The sequence below is a fragment of the Sapajus apella genome, unplaced genomic scaffold, assembly GCF_009761245.1.
Source record: "Sapajus apella isolate SASKATOON/1434 unplaced genomic scaffold, GSC_monkey_1.0 scaffold43, whole genome shotgun sequence".
NCBI lineage: Eukaryota > Metazoa > Chordata > Mammalia > Primates > Cebidae > Sapajus > Sapajus apella.
Window position 1 is genome coordinate 5726600 of NW_022436983.1, and position 21626 is coordinate 5748225.

Here is a 21626-nt window from a genome sequence, read left to right on the forward strand (position 1 = left end):
AGATACTTCTGTCCAATAATTGCAATTTGTGATCACCAGTGTCACCAGGAAGTGAGCAAACACTTTTGTCCATGATCTTATGACATGACCATTCACTCCACAAAGTACCCTGGGAGCTGGGTTCTCTTGCTGTGCCCATTTTACAGATGAGAAAACAATGGCTTAGGGAGGTTGCACACCTTTTTCAAGGTCACCCATTTAGTGGGCAGTAGAGCCTGGATTTAAACCCAAGAATGTCTGCCTCCAGATCCCATGTTCTTAGGTCCCATGTTGAATGCCCTCTGGTTCTCATCTGTAGACGTAGTGAGCCGTGTGCAGAGCTGAACGGGTCAGTTCAGAGTTGCTGCCGGAGGTTTAGGGGGAAAGGTCTCGTGGGCCTTGTGGTCGGGAAAGATGGAGGGGCATGGCGGTGGAGCTGAGTCAGGCCTGGGTGGCTGCCTGAGGTTGAGAGAATGGAGAGATGATAGAGGGTCTCTGGGCTTGGAATAGAGCCACTCATTGTAAAAAAGGCCTTGGTCTTTCTAGATTAAAAAAAAAAGAAAAGCCTTGGTCAGTGGTGTTCAGAGACCCATGACAATGTCCACTTGCACATGGTGAGCCCTGGAGGGGCTGGAGAGAGAGAAGGGCGCAGCGAGGAGCTTAGACTTGGGCCTGAGATGGACTCCTGAGCTCTCCCACTCACACCCTCTCCCTTCAGGACCCTGCTGTGGTGGCACGGGTTGGGCACTGCCCACCGGTGCCCTGGCTAAGCTCTGTTCTCTGTACCATTGGCGTTCAGATTTGACTGTTTTCCATGACAGTTTCATGACATAGAACCAGTGTTGTGGGGAAAGGGCACCTTTTTCTACTCTTTACAGAGATGCCAAATAAGCCCACTGCCCCTGCCCCCCAGTCTGGGGCTGTCCCCCAGTAGTCCTACTGGGCGCAGTCATCTTTGGAGTCAGTCAGATGTGGGCTCCAAGCTCAGCCTCCTCCCTTGGCAGCCGTGGAATCCTGGGCAGGTGACTTCACTTCTGTGCATCTGTTTCTTTTTCTTCGAAGCAGTTGTGATTCCTGTGTGTGAGTCCTGTGAGGATTAATTGAGATCATCTACTCAGGGCTCCCAGCTTGCTGCTGGCACCTGGCAGTGGTATTAGCCACACACACAGTGCTTGTATCAACCATGAGGATTATTCTTGTGCCAGGTCTGTAGGGTGAGCCTTGTCTCTCATGCGTTAACTCCAGCTGAGACCTCGGCCACACAGATATACCCTTAGCCGCCCTCTTCCTCCTCCTCCTCCTCCTCCTCCTCCTCCTCCTTCTCCTCTCTTCCTCTCTTCCTGTCTTCCTCTTCCTCCTCCTCCTCCTGGCTCCCCTGAGTATTAAGTTGGTGGCAGAGGCCCTGGGCCACACCAGCAGAAGAATGAGGCCCTGATTTGATCACCTTAGTGCCCGGGCCACTGTGTGTCATCATCCGGGGTAATGTCTGCTGTCACCATTTGTCCCTCTGGAGGAAGACTGGCACCTGAGGGCCCTGGGGTAGTTGGTACTAGAAAGAAACCAAGTGACCAGCTCCCAAAATTCTGCGGTGTGCATCCCGTGTGTGACATCAGCAGCACTGTGATACCTGGGTTCATCTGATCCCCAAGGATCCTGCCTCACCCCCTCTGGCTCACCCCTGTCCCCTACTCTCTCCACAGCTGCCACCAGAATTGCGGCCGCAAGAGCTCCCTGCACTTCCCTGGAGTCATGTTTGCAGCTCCCGAGCAGGCTGGCAGCAGCCCCGCCCAGGGCCCCATGCCCTACCTGGATGATGACATCCCCTTGCTGGAAGTTGAGGAAGAGCCAGGTGAGAGCTGGCATGGGCCTGCCCTGCTCACCCCAGCCAGACCCAGTGCTGCCTCTGCCAGGGGAGTAACGCTTGACAAGTTGGTCCTGAGGCAGGGGGCTGGACAGGGTGGCCTGGGAGGTTCCTCACCAAGCATCTGGGCTTCCCTGGAAGCGAGCGTGGACTACAATGGGCTTTGACGGGTCTCTGCTCTGCGCTGGCAGTGTCACTGGAACTGGGAGACGTGTCCCTGGTGTCCGTGTCCCCCGAGGGTCTACAGCCAGCCTCCAACATGGGCAGCCGCGGCCAGCTCATTGCACAGCTGCAGGAGCTGCTGCACCACTGGGTCCTGTGGTCAGCCGTCAAGAGCCGCTGGGTGATCGTGGGTAAGTGGGCCCTCCACCCCTGCCCCCACCCTGCAGTTCCACCCCCAAAACACAGGCACTGGGAGCCCACCCCCTCTCACAGATAACACCAGGGTCAGAGGCCTGGGCTGGAGTCTCTCCTTCTCCAACCCCCTCCTTCCTGTGTAGAATGAAGCTGGTCCCACAGCAGCAGTTGCTCATTGGCCCCTGCTGTGTGCCAGCCTCACACTGGGCAGCAGCATAGAGCACGCGGGCCCTGGAGTTAGATCCACTTGAGCCTGGGTCCCAGTTTGGCCTCATCCTAGCTGTGTGACTTCGGCTATTCCAGTCCCCGTAGCGCTCAGTTCTGTAATTGAGGATGAGAAGCGTGGCTAGGAAGGCAGCTGTGATTTGAGAGTGTGTAAAGACCTCAGCCCAGCGCGTGGCATACAGTGAGTGCTCGGTGAATGTGAAGTGCTGTTATCACTGTCTTCAACGGTATTTCGGAGTTGTGTGAGATCAAGTGGTGTACCAGCTATTCATAAACTATGAGGTGCTCTGAGGTGGTGGCTGCTTCTTGTCCAGGAGTGTCAGATTATAGCTTATAGTCAAACCCCAGGGGACACCACAAAGCATCTGATCCCTAGCCCTGGAGGACCATCCCCAGAAAGCTTTTCCCATGGGCTGGCACGCAGGGCCTTCCCCCACTCCCTTAGGACACCCCGGCTCCCACAACCAGAGCAGCTGTCTCCCAGCGCTCGGGAGCCCGCTGGGAATGCACCAGCTGGGCCCAGCCCCGCCTGGTGTAGTGCCCTTTCGTCACAGGGCTGTTCGTCTCCATCCTCATCCTGTCCCTGGTGTTCGCCAGCCGGCTCCGCCCTGCCAGCCGGGCCCCGCTGCTCTTCCGGCCCGATACCAACATCCAGGTGCTGCTGGACCTCAAGTACAACCTGAGCGCCGAGGGCATCTCCTGCATCACCTGTTCAGGTGAGGTGTACCTGCCCTCTTGGGTGTCCAGGTCTCAAAGGCTGTTGGTCTGAGAGATGCAGGATCTGGGCTCCCCATTGATGCCTGACCTCAGGCAAGTCCCACTCACCTCTGAGCCCCCATGTTCCCACAGTTCATTCCATAGATGCTTTCGGGGTACCTGCTGGGTGCTGGCTCTGGGGAGTGTGGTGGGTGGGAGGCATAGGCCTCCCAAGCTCAGGAAGTCCACATTCCAGCTCGAGGGACTGGTCACTGTAATAGTAGATCTGAGCTTTGGTGGAGGAAGAATAGGGAGTCTTAGAGACCCACATCATGGAAGGCTTCCTGGAGGAAGTAACATCTAAGCCAAAACTCACAATAATGGGAAGGAGTTAGCCAGACCCGGAGGGGAGAGGAGGGAAGAGTTGGGGTTAGCCAGGCTGGGAGGGGAGAGAAGGAAAGAGGAGGTGTTAACCAGGATAGAAGGGGAGAGGAGGAAAGAGGAGGGGTTAACCAGGCTAGGAGGGGAGAGTAGAAAAGGGGTGGGGTTAACCAGGCTAGGAGGGGAAAGGAGGAAAGGGGTGGGTTAGCCAGACAGGGAGGGGAGAGGAGGGAAGGGGTGGGGTTAGCCAGGCAGTGAGGGGAGAGGAGGGAAGGGGTGGGGTTAGCCAGGCAGCGGAGGGAGAGGAGGGAGGAGCCTAGACAGAGGAGAGCCGCAGAGGTGGGAAGACCGAGACCATGTTTGAGAGGCAGTTGCAGGAGCTAAGGCTGCGAGCTGGTGGGCTGGGCCAGGGCAGGGGAGTGGAAGTGAGGGTTCTGGATTTTATTCTGATCGTCACTGGAGACTAGTCATGGAGTTTAAGTGGAGAAGCGGAGTGATGGAGTCCCCCAGGTGCTGTGTGGAGTGGATTGGGGCACTGGGTGGAGGCTGGGTAGGAGGCTGATGCGGTATTCTAGGTGAGAGACGGTGGCGCTGGGAGCAGCGTGCTGATGGCAGCCGTGGTGGAGTCCAGAGGTTTTTAGGAGGTGGTTTCCACAGGACTTGGTGATGGCGTGGGAGCCGGGAATGAGCAAGCGGGGGAGATAGAGATGGCTCCCTGATTCTGAGGTAGCTGGTCCAGGCCGAATTTTACAGAGGGGGAGTAGAGTGGGGGCAGGCGAAATCAACCCAAGATCGTCCGGCTTTGCCAGGGCAGTTAGAAACCAAATGAGAAGACGCCTGGGTGAGTGCTTCCAGCTCCCGGGAGCAGGTCCGCTGGCTGCTGTAATTACCTTCGTTTAATTAGGGCGGTGTTCAGATTAACCTGGCCTTCCCCTTGGTAATGGCAGCCAAATGCATGATCATCCACCGCAGCTCCGAGAGGCACCGGGGGAGCCCCTCGAACCTTGGGGCCAGCCTTGGCCACGTCCCCAGCTCCTCCCCACTGCTGGGACGTGGCCTTACACTCCATCACTGCCACCACAGGCTTCCTGCCTGCTCAAAGGGCCTGCTCCCCTTCCACAGATAGACAAACCCCAAACTCCTCAACAACATCTGGGGCCAGAACCCCACCCACAGCCCAGCCCCTGCCCCCTGTACCTCCTCCTCTGGAACGGCCTCTTGGAGAGACCCCTCCAGAGTACAGCAGAGTGCTTCAGCTTTACAAAGGGCAGGGGAGGCCAGACCCAAACAGGGCTGAGGTCACTCCCTGGGCAGGTCTCTCCACCTCTGCTTTCCACTCGGTCAAGTGGGGTTCCCGGAACTGCCGCAGGATGGCTGTGAGGATTAAAACTTTGAAGGTGTAGTTTCTCTCATTTCTAATTTAAAAAACTCAAAAGGCTAACGTACAGCACTTGAGGCAAGACAGGAATGTATGTCTCCCATCATGTCCACCAGCTGATGACCTGGGCTTTAGTCACGCCTGTCAATTGGGTGCAGAGGATGTGACATCCCATCCCTGAGGGAAGTGTGGCATCATCCCTACCCAACAGAGGGCAGAGTGGCACAGAGAGGGAGAGCAGGCGCGGTTCAGTGTTTTTCTCTGGGCAGGCTGATGGTGCCTTTCTCTGGGCCTAAAATTTTTATAAATTCAGTATTTGAGTTTTTTAAAAGTTGTTCCTAGTTTCTTTCTGACCCCTGACCCCCCCCCACCCCCTCCAGTCCCTGGGCCTCAATTCCTGAGACTGTCTTAGATCCCAGTCTCTTCCCTCTTCCCATCGGGCCCAGCCTTGGATGCTCTGCTGTCGTTGACCTGGCGTTGGGGGGCAGGTCTGTTCCAGGAGAAGCCCCACAGCCTGCAGAGCAACATCCGGACGTCCCTGGAGAAGAAGAGGCGAGGCTCAGGGGTCTCCTGGGCCAGCCGGCCTGAGGCTACCCTGCAGGGTGAGCACTGGGGGTGGGAGTGTGGGGAAATCCTCCCTGGTGCTAGGGTTGGGGGCTCTGTGAGAGAAGCAGGTAAAATTCCTTCTGGATTCTCCTGCAAGAAGAACGTGAGTTCCTGGTCACTGCAGAGGAGCTGGGGAAGGGGGGTGAATTTGGGGCCCTCACCCACCATCCTCCCAAGACAGTAGGCTCCCCTGACACCCTGGTCTGTGGTGCTCCCCAAGCCCTCCCTGTGCACCAGAGCCATCTCCTGAGTGTCAGGGAGTGGGGGGAGTGGCAGGCATCCCAGGCCCTGCACACTGGCTTATCCCTACTGGAGTCTCTCTCAGAGGTGGGTGCTGGGACAAGGGTACTGGAGGAATGGAGGGAACTCTGTCCATCCCTATCACCCTATGGCACCATCACCACCTCCGCCTAACCACTGTCATTCCCAGTGCCAGCCCTGTATCATCACTGGCACACCTTCACCATGGAAACCTCCATCACTGTCACCTGGGCCACCCATCCCAGTGACTACCACCTCCCCCACCGTCCCTCCCACCCCATCCTAGTGCCCACCTCCACCACCATCCCTGCCACCCCATCCAGTGCTCATCACCTCCCCACCATTCCTCCCACCCCATCCATTGTCCACCACCTCCCCCACCATCCCTGCCACCCCATCTGTGTGCCCATCACCTCCCTCACCATCCCTCCCACCCTGTCCATGTGCCCATCACCTCCCCCACCATTCCTCCCACCCCATCCCAATGTCCACCTCCCCCACCATCCCTGCCACCCCATGTGTGTGCCCATCACCTCCCTCACCATCCCTGCCACCCCATCCAGTGCCCACCTCCCCCACCATCCCTGCCACCCCATCCAGTGCCCACCTCCCTCACCATCCCTGTCACCCCATCCAGTGTCTACCACCTCCCCCACCATCCCCATCTGTGTGCCCATCACCTCCCTCACCATCCCTCCCACCCCGTCCATGTGCCCATCACCTCTTCCACTATCATTGCCATGGACCTGGTCCAGTAGAGAGGGGCACAGTCAGCATTGGAGATAAGCCCAAGGCCAGGACTCAGCTCTTTAGTCAACAGGGCTGAGGGTGTCCTGCTTTAGGGTCAGGATAAGTCAGTGAAGGTCAAGTCCGCCCCTCTGTCATCCCTCATTTGTCCATAGATTTCCTGGGCACTGTGTACATCTCTAAAGTGAAGAGTAAAGGCTACCCTGCTGTCTACAGGCTCTCCCTCAATGCCAGCCTGCCTGCCCCTTGGCAAGCTGTTTCGCCTGGGGATGGAGAGGTACCCTCCTTCCAGGTGAGCCTGGGCTGTCATGAAGCGAGCCACCACCACTGGGGGTGGGGGGCCCTGAGGGCCACACTATGGGCACTGGCCATATAGGGAGGGAGACGCAGCTTTGAGGATGAGGACCCCCCCACACACCAGTCATGTCTGTGACAGGGACCTGCTGAGTAGTAGCAGCGTGGGCTTCTGAGTCAGCCAGGCCTGGATTCAAATCCTCGCTCTGCCATTTATTAACTGTGTGTCTTTGAGCAGATTACTTACTCTCTCTGAGCCTCAGTTTCCTCATCTGTAACATGGGGATGTGACAAGCACCAGCCAGCGTTGTTGGAGGTGTGTGAGGTGAGGCGTGTGCAGTGCAGAACGCCTGGGTGCAGTCCCTGCTTGGCAGTGGCAGCCAGGAATCTTACTGTCCTTGGCAGCTGCTCCAGCACTGCAGAAAGGAGTCCCCGAGCACAGACCTGAGTCTTCCCCTTCATGGGGGTCATTTGTGCTTCTTCCTTTTTTTTTTTTTTTTGGAGTGGCGAGGACAGGGGCTTGCTCTGTCACCAGGCTGGGGTGCAGTGGCATGATCATAGCTCACTGCAAGCTCGACCTCCTGGGCTCAAGGGATCCTCTCTTATCAGCCTCCTGAGTAGCTACAGCCACCAGCACACACCACCATGCCAGCTACTTTCGTTTTTTATTTTTTGTAGAGACAGGGTCTCTCTGTGTTGCCCAGGCTCATTTGTGTTTCTTTAACATGGTACACCCTCCATGGTGACAGGGACACGTGCCAATTCCTTTGTTCAGGGCTTATATTTTCATTTGAAAGATGAGGTCTCTAAGGCATTTTCTGCCTCTGAGCCTTTGCACATGCTGTTCCTACTGCCTGAAAAGCTTTTCCTTTGGCTTCATACGTGGGTGACTCTTTGGTGCTCGTTGAGGTCTCGGCATGCCTGTCGGGCCCCACACAGTCCTGCCTCAGCACCTTTCTCGCCTTGTCCTCCTCTCCCTGCCATCTGTCCCGTCTTATCTTCCTTGTTCTTGGGAGCCATCATCATTGCCAGCTCCACGAGGGCAGGGACCGTGCCCATCAGAGCCTGGCACAGTTCCTGGCATGGGACAGACAGTGAGCAATTGTTGAAGGAAGACATGAGGCTCAGAGAGGGGGAAGGGATTTGCCCAAGTGCCGAGATCAAACCCAGGCCTCCCAAGCCTCCGCCCAGGGCTCTGTCCCCGATTCCGAGGACAGGGACAGGGTGAACTATGCTGAGATGGGAGGGGACGGAGCCTGAGGCCGGGCCCAGGCCGAGGCAGCCCCCCCGAGTCATGTGTCTTGTCTCTGTCAACCCACTGCTTAGGTGTATAGAGCGCCTTTTGGTAACTTCACCAGGAAGCTGACCGCTTGTATGTCTACAGTAGGGCTGCTCCAGGCGGCGAGCCCCTCCTGCAAGTGGATGCTGACGACCTTGGCCTGTGATGCCAAGCGGGGCTGGAAGTTTGACTTCAGCTTCTACGTGGCCACCAAGGAGCAGCAGCACACCCGGTAACAGAGCCTAGCAGACAAGCCGGTGCCCACCAGCCCCGCTGCTTCTTTGCCCTTTTCTCATTTTTCTCTCTCTCTTCACATGAGGCATGCCAGCTGGAGGCCCCCTCGCTTTTTTTTTTTTCTGAGATGGAGTCTCACTCTGTTGCCCTGGCTAGAGTGCTGTGGTGCGATCTTGGCTCGCTGTGTAACCTCTGCCTCCCAGGTTCAAGTGATTCTTCTGCCTCAGCCTCCTGAGTAGCTGGGATTACAGGCATGCACCACCACACCTGCCTAATTTTTGTATTTTTAGTAGAGATGGGGTTTTGCCATGTTGGCCAGGCTGATCTCAAACTCCTGAACTCAGGTGATTCACCTGCCTCGGCCTCCCCAAGTGCTGGGATTACAGGCATGAGCCACTGCACCCGGCCCTGAGGGAGGCCAGCAGTCCCCTTTAAGAAACTGCCACCCATTTCCACACACCTGCTCAGATGGGTCTCTGCCCAGGGCTGGATAGTGGAGAACATTGGAAAGATGACAGGCCCGGGAGCTGCGCCCCGTCTTTATAGCTCCTCAGGGGTCACAGAGGCCACCTGCTGTCCCTCTAGCACACCCTCTGCCTAGAATGCTTTTCCCCAGCTCCTCACGTGCGAGACAATTTCCCAAGATTCAAGCCACTGTCCAAGCATCTCCCGGGAGAGGCTGTCCCTCCTTGAGCGCCATGTCCAACCTCTTTCCATACGTCACACACTGCGCTCCTGGCCCCACTGCCGCCTGCCACTATGCTGACCTGCGGTGTCACCTGTCTTCCCACGGGAGCACACGGGCATCTTGTGGTGGCACCTTGACTGTCTCACTTGGTGCCACCTCCCAGCACCTGTCATGGTGTCTGGCGTAGCAGGTGCAGATAAGTAGTTGCTGAATGAATGAATGAATGAATACACACCGCTCTTCCTTGACGAGGCACTCACCCACACTCTAAATACATCATGAATTCAGAAAATACTTATTGAATGCCCCCGCCCCTTACGCTGGAAGGAGAGTGAGGGGAGGGCCTCTGTTGTATTCACCTGCCACTGGCCCAGTCCCTGTTAATGCCTGGTGTGAAATCGGCCCCCACTACGTGCCAAGTGAGAGGCCAAATTCTGTGCTCTTGGGATGTCCATGCCAGCCAGGGGCATATTTTCTGGGATTTCATTCCCCGTGTTGTAAACACAGCCCTTCATCCATTTATCTGTGGAGGCTGTGTTAGCCGAAGGTCTCTCTCTACCGTTCACGGATTTAACAAACCTCGGGCTCCAACTGTGCGGGCACTGTGCTAGGGGTGTGGTAGTGACAAAGACAGATGTGACTTCTGCCCTCGGGCCGTCTTTCGGGAGACAGGCAACTAACAAGTAAACAGCAGTGTCATTATAAACTATGATACGTGCTCTGAAAGAAATAGCCCCACTGTCATTGTGGTAGAGAACAGCGGTGTGAGGCTATGCTCGGTGACACAGGGACTGTGGCCTCTGATGGGGCTGGGTGGCATGTGGGGACTGTGGCCTCTGACGGGGCTGGGTGACATGTGGGGACTGTAGCGTCTGAGGGGGCTGGGTGACAAAGGGACTGTGGTCTCTGACAGGGCTGGGTGACATGGGGACTGTGGGCTCTGACGGGGCTGGGTGACACTCGGGTACTGTGGGCTCTGACGGGGCTGGGTGACACGGGGACTGTGGGCTCTGATGGGGCTGGGTGACACGGAGACTGTGGCCTCTGAGGGGGCTGGGTGAAATGGGGACTGCGGCCTCTGAGGGGGTTGGGTGACACACCTGGGGACTGTGGGCTCTGACAGGGCTGGGTGACATGGGGACTGTGGGCTCTGATGGGGCTGGGTGACATGGGGACTGGCCTCTGAGGGGGCTGGGTGACATGGGGACTGTGGCCTCTGACAGGAACTGTGGGCTCTGTCGGAGCTTGGTGACACGGGGACTGTGGCCTCTGACGGGGCTGGGTGACATGCGGGGACTGTGGGTTCTAATGGGGCTGGCTTTAGAGTGTCAGACTGAATGGCAGGACATCTCTCGCTGGGTCCTTTCCAGGGTCTCTGTCAGGGCTGGCTTTGGAGCGTCAAGCAGCCACAGGAGGCCAAACTCTGCATGGGGCTGAGGGTGCAGCTGGGAGGCTGGAAAATGGCAGGACAGCACCCACGGGGTCCTTTCCAGCCTGGCACCCTGACTCAGGGGTGGGGGCCCCTCTGCCTGTCCTCCCCTGAGCCCCAGGCTGGCCTTATTCTGCACAGACACATCAGTGACCAGGGTTCAGGCAGGCTGCTTAGATGAGCTGGAAACATTCTAGGAAGAACTTTGAGCTGCAGTGGGTCCAGTGGTCAGCCAACTGTTGACCCTGCAGCCCTTCCTCCCTGTCGAATCTAGAGACTCCCTCACTGTTGGGGTTGAGGCGAGGCAGGGGGCTTCTGAGCGGGGAACGCTAGGGTTGGCCCTGGAGTCCTTCCTGAACCCTCATACCCCTGGGGGGGACAGTTTGAAAGCTGCTGGTCTTCTCCACCCCTCATGCCTCCTATGGGGAGACTGAGGCCCAGAGGGGCAGGGCCTTGACTAGGTTCCCACAATCAGCCTTGGCAGAGGCGGGGCTAGAACAGCCTCCCGACCCCCGGCCCAGTGCAGTTCCCCCAGCCCAAGAACAAATCCCCATGCGAGGACAGAGCCCAGTCCAGATCCCACTACCCACCAGCCCCAGCCCCGGCCCACTGGCCTCACCTCCTCTGACTCCTCCTGGCCTTTCTGGCCTCAGCCCGGCCTCCGTTGCCTCCACAGGAAGCTGTACTTCGCCCAGTCCCACAAGCCCCCCTTCCACGGGCGCGTGTGCTTGGCTCCCCCTGGCTGCCTGCTTAGCTCCAGCCCTGACGGACCGACCAAAGGCTTCTTCTTCGTGCCTAGTGAGAAAGGTACAGCAGGGGCACACGGGTAGGGACCTCGGGATCTGAGCCGCACCTGCCCTTACAGCTCTGCCTCCCTGTTCCCAGTGCCCAAGACCCGTCTCTCAGCCACCTTCGGCTTCAACCCCTGCGTGAACACGGGCTGCGGGAAGCCGGCAGTGCGGCCGCTGGTGGACACCGGGGCCATGGTCTTCGTGGTCTTCGGCATTATTGGCATCAACCGCACCCGGCAGGTGGACAACCACGTCATTGGAGACCCGGTACGGGGCTTGCATCGGGCAGATGCCGAGGGCCCAGCTGCAACAGACTTGTGAATAAGCACCTGCCCAGGGAACCACGTCCTGTACCTCCCACCCCCTCTTGGCTCCTCGATGTCTCCTCTAGTCCAGACAGAACCCTCTTGGGCTCCTGGGGCCCTGTTCTTCTTGAGGACTCAGCAGCGTCCACCTCTTAGACTCACCCAGGAATCTGGGTTTTAGGGCCCAAGGGGGCTGCCTGCCTGTGAGGGACTAGAATGGAGAGAGGGCGATCCAGGTGTGGATACCTCCTTGCCCTCCCCCGGCCCTCCGCCTCGCTCTGAGCTCAGCCATGGCTTTCTCCTCTCTGGGATGCCCCTCCCTCACGTGCACTCCTGTCCCATTTTGAGCTGGGCATAGTGGGTGCTGGGGATTCCTGTGAGGAAGGATGGCTGGGTATCCCCTGCCTTTAGCAGTCACAGTGCGGTGGGGGATACAGGAATGGCAGCCGTGGAGTAAGTCGGGAGCAAGGTGGAGTCGGAGGAGGTGTGTGTGCAGTCCACACTGGGTGTCTGCAGGCACTCAGCAGGGCCAGGGGAACAGGCAGGTGCTGTGGGACAGTGAGGATGTGGCTGTCTGGGAGGGTGGGGAGAAAAGGAAGAAGTCCAGGTGAGGTGGGGGGGAGGGGAGGAGGGGAGCCGTAGGGGCCTGTGTGGCATCCCCAGGGCTGGGGGTGAGTACCCAGGACTGAGTCCCCGTCTCACTGAGCGGCCTGGGCCGGCTTGTGTCTCCTTGGGAAAGGGCAGCGTTGTCTACGACAGCAGCTTTGACCTCTTCAAGGAAATTGGGCACCTGTGTCGTCTCTGCAAGGCCATCGCAGCCAACTCCGAGCTGGTGAAGCCAGGCGGGGCCCAGTGCCTGCCCTCAGGTGCGTGGGGTGGGGGGAGGGAGGATGGACTGACCCGGGAGGCACAGAGGCCGTGGTCCAAGGTAGACAGCCCAAAGGACACGGTGCCTGGCGTGTGGGGGTCTTTGCAGGTGTGTATCTGTGCTGTGTGTGTCCACACCAGGGTGGGGTGTGTGCCGGCAGTCAAGGGTTTTCAGATGTGAGCAGGCTTGTGTGTGAACAGGACTAGTGCAGAGGTGCGCATGTGTGGGATGTGGGGCACACCTGCAGGGGTAGCTTTTCCAAAATTGGTGTTGTGGGGCCAGGGGCTGGGGGTGTCCCTGGGAGGGCCCCACATGTCATGTTCCACCCTGATGGCAAATGCATGTTGTAGGTTTCCCAATGGCATTGCCACTGGTTACAAACACTCTAAGCCGTGGAGGTAGGTGAGTGCGTGGGCACAGGTGTGATGGGGTGGACCGGCTCTTCCAAGGCCACCACCCACTCCCTTTCTTGTCTCTCCCGCAGGCTACAGTATCTCCTCCTTCCTGCAGATGCTGCACCCAGAGTGCAAGGAGCTGCCTGAGCCCAACCTGCTCCCGGGGCAGCTGTCCCATGGGGCAGTGGGGGTCAGGGAGGGCCGCGTGCAGTGGATCTCCATGGCTTTTGAGTCGGTGAGCCTGGACAGCCTCTCTGGGCACTGTGCTGCATGTGTGCCATGTGTGCCACCTCTGATCCCAGATCAGAGGGAGATGCTGAGGCCCAGAGAGGTTGAGTGACTTACCTGAGGTCACACAGTTAGTGGGTGTCAGTGTCAAGTGCTAAAGCAGGCCGCCTGACTGAGCTCTGCCCTTTCTTCCCCTTGGATGGCCTGCCAGTTCCCTTCCACCCACTCTTCTCCTCCCCTCCTTCTCCACTAACCTGGTATCCATGGTATTTTTTAGTCTCTAGTATGTAGGGGCCGGTAGAAGTCCAGGATGCCCCCCCTGCCACTGTGAGAGGCCAGGTCAAGGCCCCAGACCCTGGCAGCCTCCCTCAGGGTGGCCAGGGGACCAGCCATCCCCTATACCTCCCTGCTGCCTCTGTCACCCCTGGATATTCCCTGGGCTCTGCCCAAGGAGACATAGGCACATAGCTGTGCACATACACACACATGCACACAACCCACACACACGCCGGTGGCTGGTTTATTTTATTTAGTGCCAGGTTCATGGGCACTGTGGAACCTTTCTGCCCCGGCACGTGGCTCTCCCAGGCTTGGCAAGTCTGTCCCTGCTGCCTCCGTGCAGAGACCTGGGCTCAGTCCTCACTGGGATCCTGGTGTGCTCTGTGTCCTTGAGCAAGTTACTCATCCCCTCTGGCCTCCTCTAGAGAAGAGGGTTAAAGGTCCCTGCGGCCCTCTGGCAGGTGTGGACATAAGAACACATGGGAAAGCCTGGGGAGTAAGAAGACATGTGACAGGTTGCGGGAGGAGGTGACTCTTCTCTGGCCCCCACCCTGACTTTCTTCCTACTGTTTGTGTGACTCACTGCACAAGCAAGGAAACCACTGGCCACCAGCCACCAGCCAGGAGGGCCTCAGAGCCCTCAGCAAGACCCCAGGCAAATGCAGACACCAGTTCAAAGCCCCAGATGGGTTTTTAAAGATTGTTTATTTATTTTACTGTGGTAAACTATACATAATAGAAAATTGACCATCTTAACCTTTTTTTTTTTTTTTTTTTTTGAGCCACTCACTCTGTCACCCAGGCTGGAGTGCAGCAGCACCATCTTGGCTCACTGCAACCTCTGCCTCCTGGGTTCAAGTGATTATTCCACCTCAGCCTCCCCAGTAGCTGTGACTACAGGCGCATACCATCACGCCTGGCTAATTTTTTTAAATTTTTTGGTAGAGGTGGGATTTCACCATGTTGGCCAAGCTGGTCTCGAACTCCTGACCTCAGGTGATTCACCCACCTCAGCCTCCCAAAGTGCTGGGATTACAGGCGTGAGCCACTGTGCCCGGCCTGAACCACTTTTAAGCATACAATTTGGTGGCGTTAAGTATGTTCACACTGTTATGCAACCATTAACAATCAACTTCCAGAACTTTTTTCATCTTTCCAAACTGAAGCTCTGTCCCTATTAAAAACCAACTCTTCCCTCTCCCCTTCCACAGCCACTGGTACTCACCATTCTACTTTCTCTATGAATTTAACAACTCTAGGGAGGCTCATGTGAGTGGAATCATATGGTGTTCGTCCTTTGGTAACTGGTTCATTTCCTTTTTTTTTTTTTAACTGGAGTTTCGCTCTGTCGCCCAGTCTGGAGTACAGTGGAGTCATCTCAGCTCACTGCAACCTCCACCTCTCAGGTTCAAGCGATTCTCCTACCTCAGCTTCCCGAGTAGCTGGGATTACAGGTACACACCACCATGCCTGGCTAATTTTTTGTATTTTTAGTGGAGATGGGGTTTCACCATGTTGGCCAGGCTGGTCTCGAACTCCTGACCTCGGTGATCCACCCGCCTCGGCTTCCCAAAGTGCTGGGATTGCAGGTGTGAGCCAATGCTCCCGGCCGGTGACTGGTCCATTTTATTCGGTATGAGGTTCATCCATGTTGCACCATATATCAGAACTCACCTCCCTCAGCAGGCTGAAGCCCCAGGCAATTCCAGGGAGGAGAGAAGTCCCCACTCAGGCTTATCACATGGCAGGGCGCCCACTTCCAAACTGACCCCACCAGCACTCAGACACACACGCATGCGCACGCACATGCATGCGCACACATACACGCAGACTCCTGTGAACTGTCTTATGCGCAGCAAGAGCAGAATTGATGAGCAGATACCTTAAGAACCTTCTAGAGCAGGGCGAGTGCCTGTTTCTCTCATTCATCATCCATGAGCACCCCTCCGGGCTGGGCACTGTGGGCCAGCCAGGCTTCTCCTGCTCTTGCAATTCCCAGTCTCACCCTCTAGGGCCAGGCAGGTTGCCAGGCAGTAACAAGAGCTGGGGAAGCACTGAGGATTTGGAGACCCCAAAGAAGGCCTACCTTGGGGCATCAAGGAAGGCTTCTTGGAGGAGACAAGACCCCAGAAAGGCTTGAAGGATGAACAAGAACTGGCTGAGCAGGCAGAAGAAACAGCATGCGCTCTGCGTGGACACGAGAGCATGGGGAGCCCTGGGAGCTGAAGGGCATTCTGGTGGGGCAGGCCCATGGTTGCATCTGGACCAGCGCTGCTGTAACAATCACATGATGCTTCCAGAAGCTGGCGGGGACTCGTTTTGGATTGAATCATTGTTCACACCCTCCCCTACACACACAACACTCCACTAGTGGCCACAGAACAGATCAGCCATGCCCTGGGAAGGATGGGTGGGCCGCACAGCCCCTGCCTGTCTTACCAGCTCCTGTCTCTCCCCACAGACCACGTACAAAGGCAAATCCTCCTTCCAGACGTACTCGGACTACCTGCGCTGGGAGAGCTTCCTCCAGCAGCAGCTGCAGGCCTTCCCCGAGGGCTCAGCCCTGCACAGGGGATTCCAGACCTGTGAGCACTGGAAGCAGATCTTCATGGAAATCGTAGGTAAGCGGCAGCCCTGCCCCTCCACCCTGGGCAGACAGGGGCTGAGGCAGAGGGACCTGGGGCAGGGAGGGTGCGCAGCGGCCTTTCTGAGACACACTCTCCGTCCTGACCAAGAGCCCTGGGGAAACCAAGTGACACAGTGGCCAGAACACTGATCCTCTGGAGTTTGGGTCCTCTCCTGTCGGGGGCATCTGGCCGTGTTCTCTGATCTGGACTTTGGCCACCTAAAAAATAACAGGCCGGGCGCGGTGGCTCATGCCTGTAATCCCAGTACTTTGGGAGGCTGAGGTAGGTAGATCACAAGTTCAAGAGATCGAGACCATCCTGGCCAACATGGTGAAACCCCCTCTCTACTAAAAATATAAAAATTAGCTGGGCATGGTGGCACCTGCCTGTAGTCCCAGCTGCTCAGGCGGCTGAGGCAAGAGAATCACTTGAACCCAGGAGGCTGAGGTTGCAGTGAGCCGAGATCACACCACTGTACTCCAGCCTCCAACAGGGCGAGACTCCGTCTCAAAAAAAGAAAAAAGTAGCAGTCATGACCATGATGGCAGCTGCCAGTTGCCAGCTCCCCCTAGGTGCCAGTCTCTGGACTGAGGGCCTGACCTGTGTTCTCTTCGACTCCAAACAAGGCCTGTGGGGTAGGTCTTGTTAGGACCCCATTTTACAGATGGAGAATTGGAGTCTCAGAGAGGTCAAGGCTCACCCCAGCAGCACAGCTGGCTGCAGCCACCCACAGAGCAGTGCACTGAGGCCCTGTTCTCCCTTGCAGGGGTGCAGAGCGCCCTGTGTGGCCTGGTGCTGTCCCTGCTCATCTGCGTGGCTGCGGTGGCCGTGTTCACCACCCACATCCTCCTCCTGCTGCCCGTGCTCCTGAGCATCTTGGGTACGTGGGTGAGGGGCCGGCAGGCATCCAGCTGGTGAGGACGGCAACAGGCAGGGTCTCCCTGGTGGCCTCCAGGTAGCAAGTTTCTCTGAACGCTTCACTGTCGCATTCTTTGTCGGAGGCTTCCCCCTCCGACACCCCACGTCACAAGACCTGCTGGTGCCGTCTGGGACACTGGCTTATAGGTCTGTCTTCCCCGCATGTCTGTGCTCCCGAGCAGAGCCGGGGTACCCAGGTAGTAGCCCTCAGCTCAGTGATGTGTTGTTACACTTGTCCCCTCCCTCGGGGACCCCCTCAGTGTGCCTTGTCCCTACTGTCACCTGAGGGTGGGGCTGGACTCCAGACGTCCCTGTTCCCCTAAGGCCTCCAGAGCAGGAGGCCAAGCCGCCTCCTTTGCTGTCCCCTCGCAGGCATCGTGTGCCTGGTGGTGACCATCATGTACTGGAGCGGCTGGGAGATGGGCGCCGTGGAAGCCATCTCCCTGTCCATCCTTGTTGGCTCCTCCGTGGATTACTGTGTCCACCTGGTTGAAGGCTACCTGCTGGCCGGAGAGAACCTGCCCCCCCACCAGGCTGAGGTGAGCACCCTGCCAGCCTTACCCCCCTACCACCCACATTGGGTCTTCTCCCACCTCAGTGCAGCTGAGGGACCCCCAAGGGCAGCTGGACACCCCAGTACCAGGACCCTCACGCAGGCTGTGTTCTAGGACCTAAGGTTTCCCAAAGCTGATCCCCAGGCCTCAGGGAATTACATTCTAAGGTCCACTCCCCCCCAGCCTCAGTCTCCCGAAGTGAGCAATGAGGGGTTGGACCAGACACAGGATTCTAAGGGCCCTTCCTTCTTCCCATTGCCCCAAGTCCATGGCTCATTCTCCTTCCAGCCATGACCCAGAGGCCGCAACTCTGCTCCAGCCCCTGGTGGCTTGGTGAGGACGTATTTACATACTCAGTGCCAAAGGATCTGGGCCTAGTAACAATTTTTTTCCTTAGTTAGGAATTGTACTGGTGTGAAAACATTCACAAATATGTGAAAATCAGTTACACATTTAACTGCCTGTGGTCAAAGGAACAAAATGAGTTCCAAGCAGGGCTTCCATTTATGAGGACCTCCTGTGCAGACCCTAGCATCCTGTTGCCATAGCAACACCCACCATGTGCCTACCCTCCCCACCCTGTGAGGCCGCTTGCAGCTCTCATCCCAGTTACAGAGCAGGAACCCAGTCTGGGGTGGGGGTGCATGATTCCGCAGGCACTGGCCAGAGGGGTCCCATGTGCAGGCTGGGCCCCAGCTCTCTTCTTACCCCCAGGACGCCCGATCGCAGCGCCAGTGGCGTACGCTGGAGGCCGTGCGACACGTGGGCGTGGCCATCGTCTCCAGTGCCCTCACCACGGTCATCGCCACAGTGCCCCTATTCTTCTGCATCATCGCCCCATTTGCCAAGTTCGGCAAGATCGTGGCACTCAACACGGGTGTGTCCATCCTCTACACGCTGACGGTCAGCACCGCCCTGCTGGGCATCATGGCACCCGGCTCCTTCACCCGGACCCGGACTTCCTTCCTCAAGGCCCTGGGTGCTGTGCTGCTAACAGGGGCCCTGGGGCTGGGCACCTGCCTCGTGCTCCTGCGGAGTGGCTATAAGATCCCCCTGCCCGCAGGGGCCTCCCTATAGCCCGGGCCGGGCTCTGGACACTTGCACCTTTGGTCACATGGGTGGGGGACAGGAGCTGCTTCCCAGCTCGGCTCCAGCTAGCTGTGTCCCCAAGTCTGGGCCTGGGGCGCCCTGCGGGCCAGCGTGGAGGCTGACACCCATACAAATGATGTGGACCGTGCTGCCTTTTCGGAGCTGGGAGTTGGAGATGGCCGCCACCCCAAAGGCCAGGCTGCTGGCAGCTACACTAGGCTTTTTGCCCAGTGGCAGAAGAAACCAGCCCCCCTCCCATGCCTGGTCACCATGGGGGTCAGGTTATTTTTGTAGGGGATCTCCCTCTCACACTGCCTCAGTGCTCACAGCCTTCTGGTGTGGATGTTACAGGGTGGCCCCCATTCTACTGATGTGAAAACTGAGGCACCAGGACACTGTGACTGCCCTGCCGCTGGATTGGTGGCAGAGCCAGAGCTGCCTCTGAGTCCCATGCTGTCCTCGGGGTCTTGCAGGAAGAGCACAGTGGATTCGGGGTGGGGGGCCTCACACCCCTGCTCCCCCGTAACCCTCCCCTTCAGCTTTACGGCAGCCAGTGCTGAATGGCCCTGTGGCCCTCCCTGGGCCTTTTGGTCCTGGCCAGAGAAGACAAAGGGACCCAGCTTGGGATTCTGCATGTCCTACCCCTGGCCCCAGTCTCAAGGTGCCCCTCAAAGGCCCTCTCTGGGGGCTGTGGGGCTCAGCACAGCTCTCGCGGATCCAAGCCCCCATCTTTCCCACCTACTCCAAGTGGATGTTTTGGGGGGTGGCCACTGTGGGGAGGAGCTGCCGTGCCTGCCGCCTGCTCATGGCAGAGGGTTCCTATTAAAGTGACGTGGGATTGTAGACGCTGCTGTTAACACGAGCGTTTTAAGCACGGCTGGCTCTACCACATTTCTCAAGTTGAAGTGTGACTGTGCACAGTGCCCATCCTGAACCTGGCACAAAGGCTGGGGTTGGCACCAGAGGGAGGGGGCTGGGCTGGAGGGTGCCGACCCTCCTGGAACAGGTCACAGGATGCTCTGGGGGAGGTGGGGTTCAAGAGATGCTTCTCTTTAAAGGGTCCAACTGGCTCCGCAGAGTGGCGTTTTGAGGCTGCCTTTGGCGTGCCAAGTATGGTGCTGGGCACTGAGCTCTTTCCCTGGGGACGGACATTACCACTGCGCTTGATGAGTGTGGACTCGGTCTAAGCTAGAACGAGTCCCTGAGGGTGGGAAAGACATCAAAGGTGGCTTCCAGGCCAGCCCTCCTGGCCTTCTGTAAATACTTACTAGGGGCGTGAGGATGCAAGGCAGACATACACCATGGCGTCCTCCACTTAGCAAGTGTTTGTTGAGGGACTGTTAGACCTTGGGCCCACCATGCATGGTGAAGAACGACATCAAGCAAGCAGTGAGTGAGCCTAGCAGATGGCACTAACTATGCCAGAGGCTCTCCTCAGGGTTTGTGTCCATGTCCCGGGGCTGCCATAAAAAAGCTCCACACACTGTGACTTCCACAACAAGAGTTTCTTCTCACTGTTCTGGAGGCTGGAAGTCCAAAAGCAAGGTGTTGGCAGCGCTGGTTCCTCCTGCAGGCTTTCATGGAGAGTCTGTTGCCTGCTCTTCTGGCTTCTGCTGGTTGGTAGCAAACCAGCCTTGCTGTTCCTTGTCTCTGTGTCACTGTAGCCTCTGCCTCTATCCTCAAGTGACCTTCTTAGTCTGTTTCTCTGTCTATGGCACCTTCTTTCTAAGAGGGGCACCAGGCATATTGGATTAGGCCCACCCTAGTGACTTCATCTTAACATGATCATCTGCAAAGACCCTATTTTCAAATAATCTCGCATTCACAGGTACTGGGAGTTAGAACTTCAACATCTCTCTCCGGGGACACAGCAGTGTTCTTATGTGTGAGCTCACTTGTTAACCATGAGGAGTAGGTGCAGTCACACTCATTTTGCACACGGCGCAGCCAAGGATCTGACATTGACTTGCTGGGATCACGCAGCCACACAATGGTGGAGCCAGGTGCCGAGCCCCACCAGCCTGCCCCCAGGTGTATCCTCAGCCATTAAGATTCACAGCCTCTCAGTACAGTCTAACAAAGGCCGATGATGGTTACAGGGTTGTCTGAGGTTGGTGGTCAGATCAAGAGGCCCGTTCTTAGAAAATCCAGAATGAGAACCCTTGTGTTTGTACAATGCGTCATACCTGGGCATCTTCCCATCCAACATCTGGGAAAGCTGGACCCTGGGAGGCCCAGCAGAAGCACAATGGCTGAGGGGAAAGACCATGCCCCAAAGCACCCAGCCCTGAAGGGCCTGATCAGGGCATAGGCCGGGCTCTGACCTGGGACCCACTGGCAGCGGTCCCCAGATGTGCATGAGGCCACATCTGCAGGATCGATCCTCGTCCAAATGACTACACACAGGGGGAATGGGATAGGCTGGTGGGAGGAGGCCTGGTAGTAGCAGTGGGCAGGGGAGGGGCCTAGCAAATAGGATGCCCCAGGAGGTGCTTAGAAAAAGATCTACATCTCCAAGTACTTGTTCTGAGACCTTCGCCAAAACTTAGTTTTAATATGGTGATAGAATCATTTGCATATCATTTGCATGTAGTTCAAATAATGCCCATTTGGCCAAGTACAGTGGCTTGAACCTATAATCCCAGCACTCTGGGAGGCCAATGCGGGTGGATCGCATGAGGCCAAGAGTCCAAGACCAGCCTGGCCTATGTGGTGAATCCCCATCTCTACTAAAAATACAAAAATTAGGCATGGTGGTGCGCATCTGCAATCCCAGCTACTTGGGAGGTTGAGGCAGAAGAATCGCTTGAACCTGGGAGGTGGAGGTTGCAGTGAGCCGAGATTTGGCCTAGGAGACGGAGTGAGACTGTCTCAAACAAAAACCAATAATGCCCATTTGTAAAGAAACTCTTGCCTCACCCCTCTCCTTTTGCGACACAGCTCCTCTTCCTTCCCCTGGCCTCTGCCTTTCCAGGGTGTTTCGGGGGTGCTGGGCAGGCAGGTCCAGGGTGGAGGAACCAGGCCCTGTGTCACTGTCATCTCCCCCAGGGTGGCGAGGGCTCCGTGGCACCTGTACACCTCTGATGCATCCCTCATGACTTTTGCGAGTGAAGTTCCCGTTTCACAAATGAGCACTCGGAGGCCCAGAGGGAAAAGA

At 57.3% G+C, this 21626-nt stretch overlaps 1 protein-coding gene across 2 annotated transcripts in view; it reads left to right on the plus strand.

The window, feature by feature from the left end:
• DISP3 (dispatched RND transporter family member 3) overlaps positions 1-19343 on the plus strand; it is a 55448-nt gene extending 36105 nt beyond the window's left edge. For both annotated transcript variants that reach the window (XM_032300386.1, XM_032300387.1), the window contains exons 8-21: positions 1680-1828; positions 2032-2193; positions 2977-3138; positions 5366-5479; positions 6647-6783; positions 8112-8296; positions 11092-11222; positions 11301-11473; positions 12251-12377; positions 12864-13009; positions 15743-15902; positions 16675-16788; positions 17199-17365; positions 18095-19343. In XM_032300386.1, coding sequence (XP_032156277.1) covers positions 1680-1828; positions 2032-2193; positions 2977-3138; positions 5366-5479; positions 6647-6783; positions 8112-8296; positions 11092-11222; positions 11301-11473; positions 12251-12377; positions 12864-13009; positions 15743-15902; positions 16675-16788; positions 17199-17365; positions 18095-18457 — 2290 coding nt within the window. In that variant the 3' untranslated portion in view covers positions 18458-19343. The remainder of the gene's footprint in view (positions 1-1679; positions 1829-2031; positions 2194-2976; positions 3139-5365; positions 5480-6646; positions 6784-8111; positions 8297-11091; positions 11223-11300; positions 11474-12250; positions 12378-12863; positions 13010-15742; positions 15903-16674; positions 16789-17198; positions 17366-18094) is intronic.
• Positions 19344-21626: the final 2283 nt, after the last annotated feature.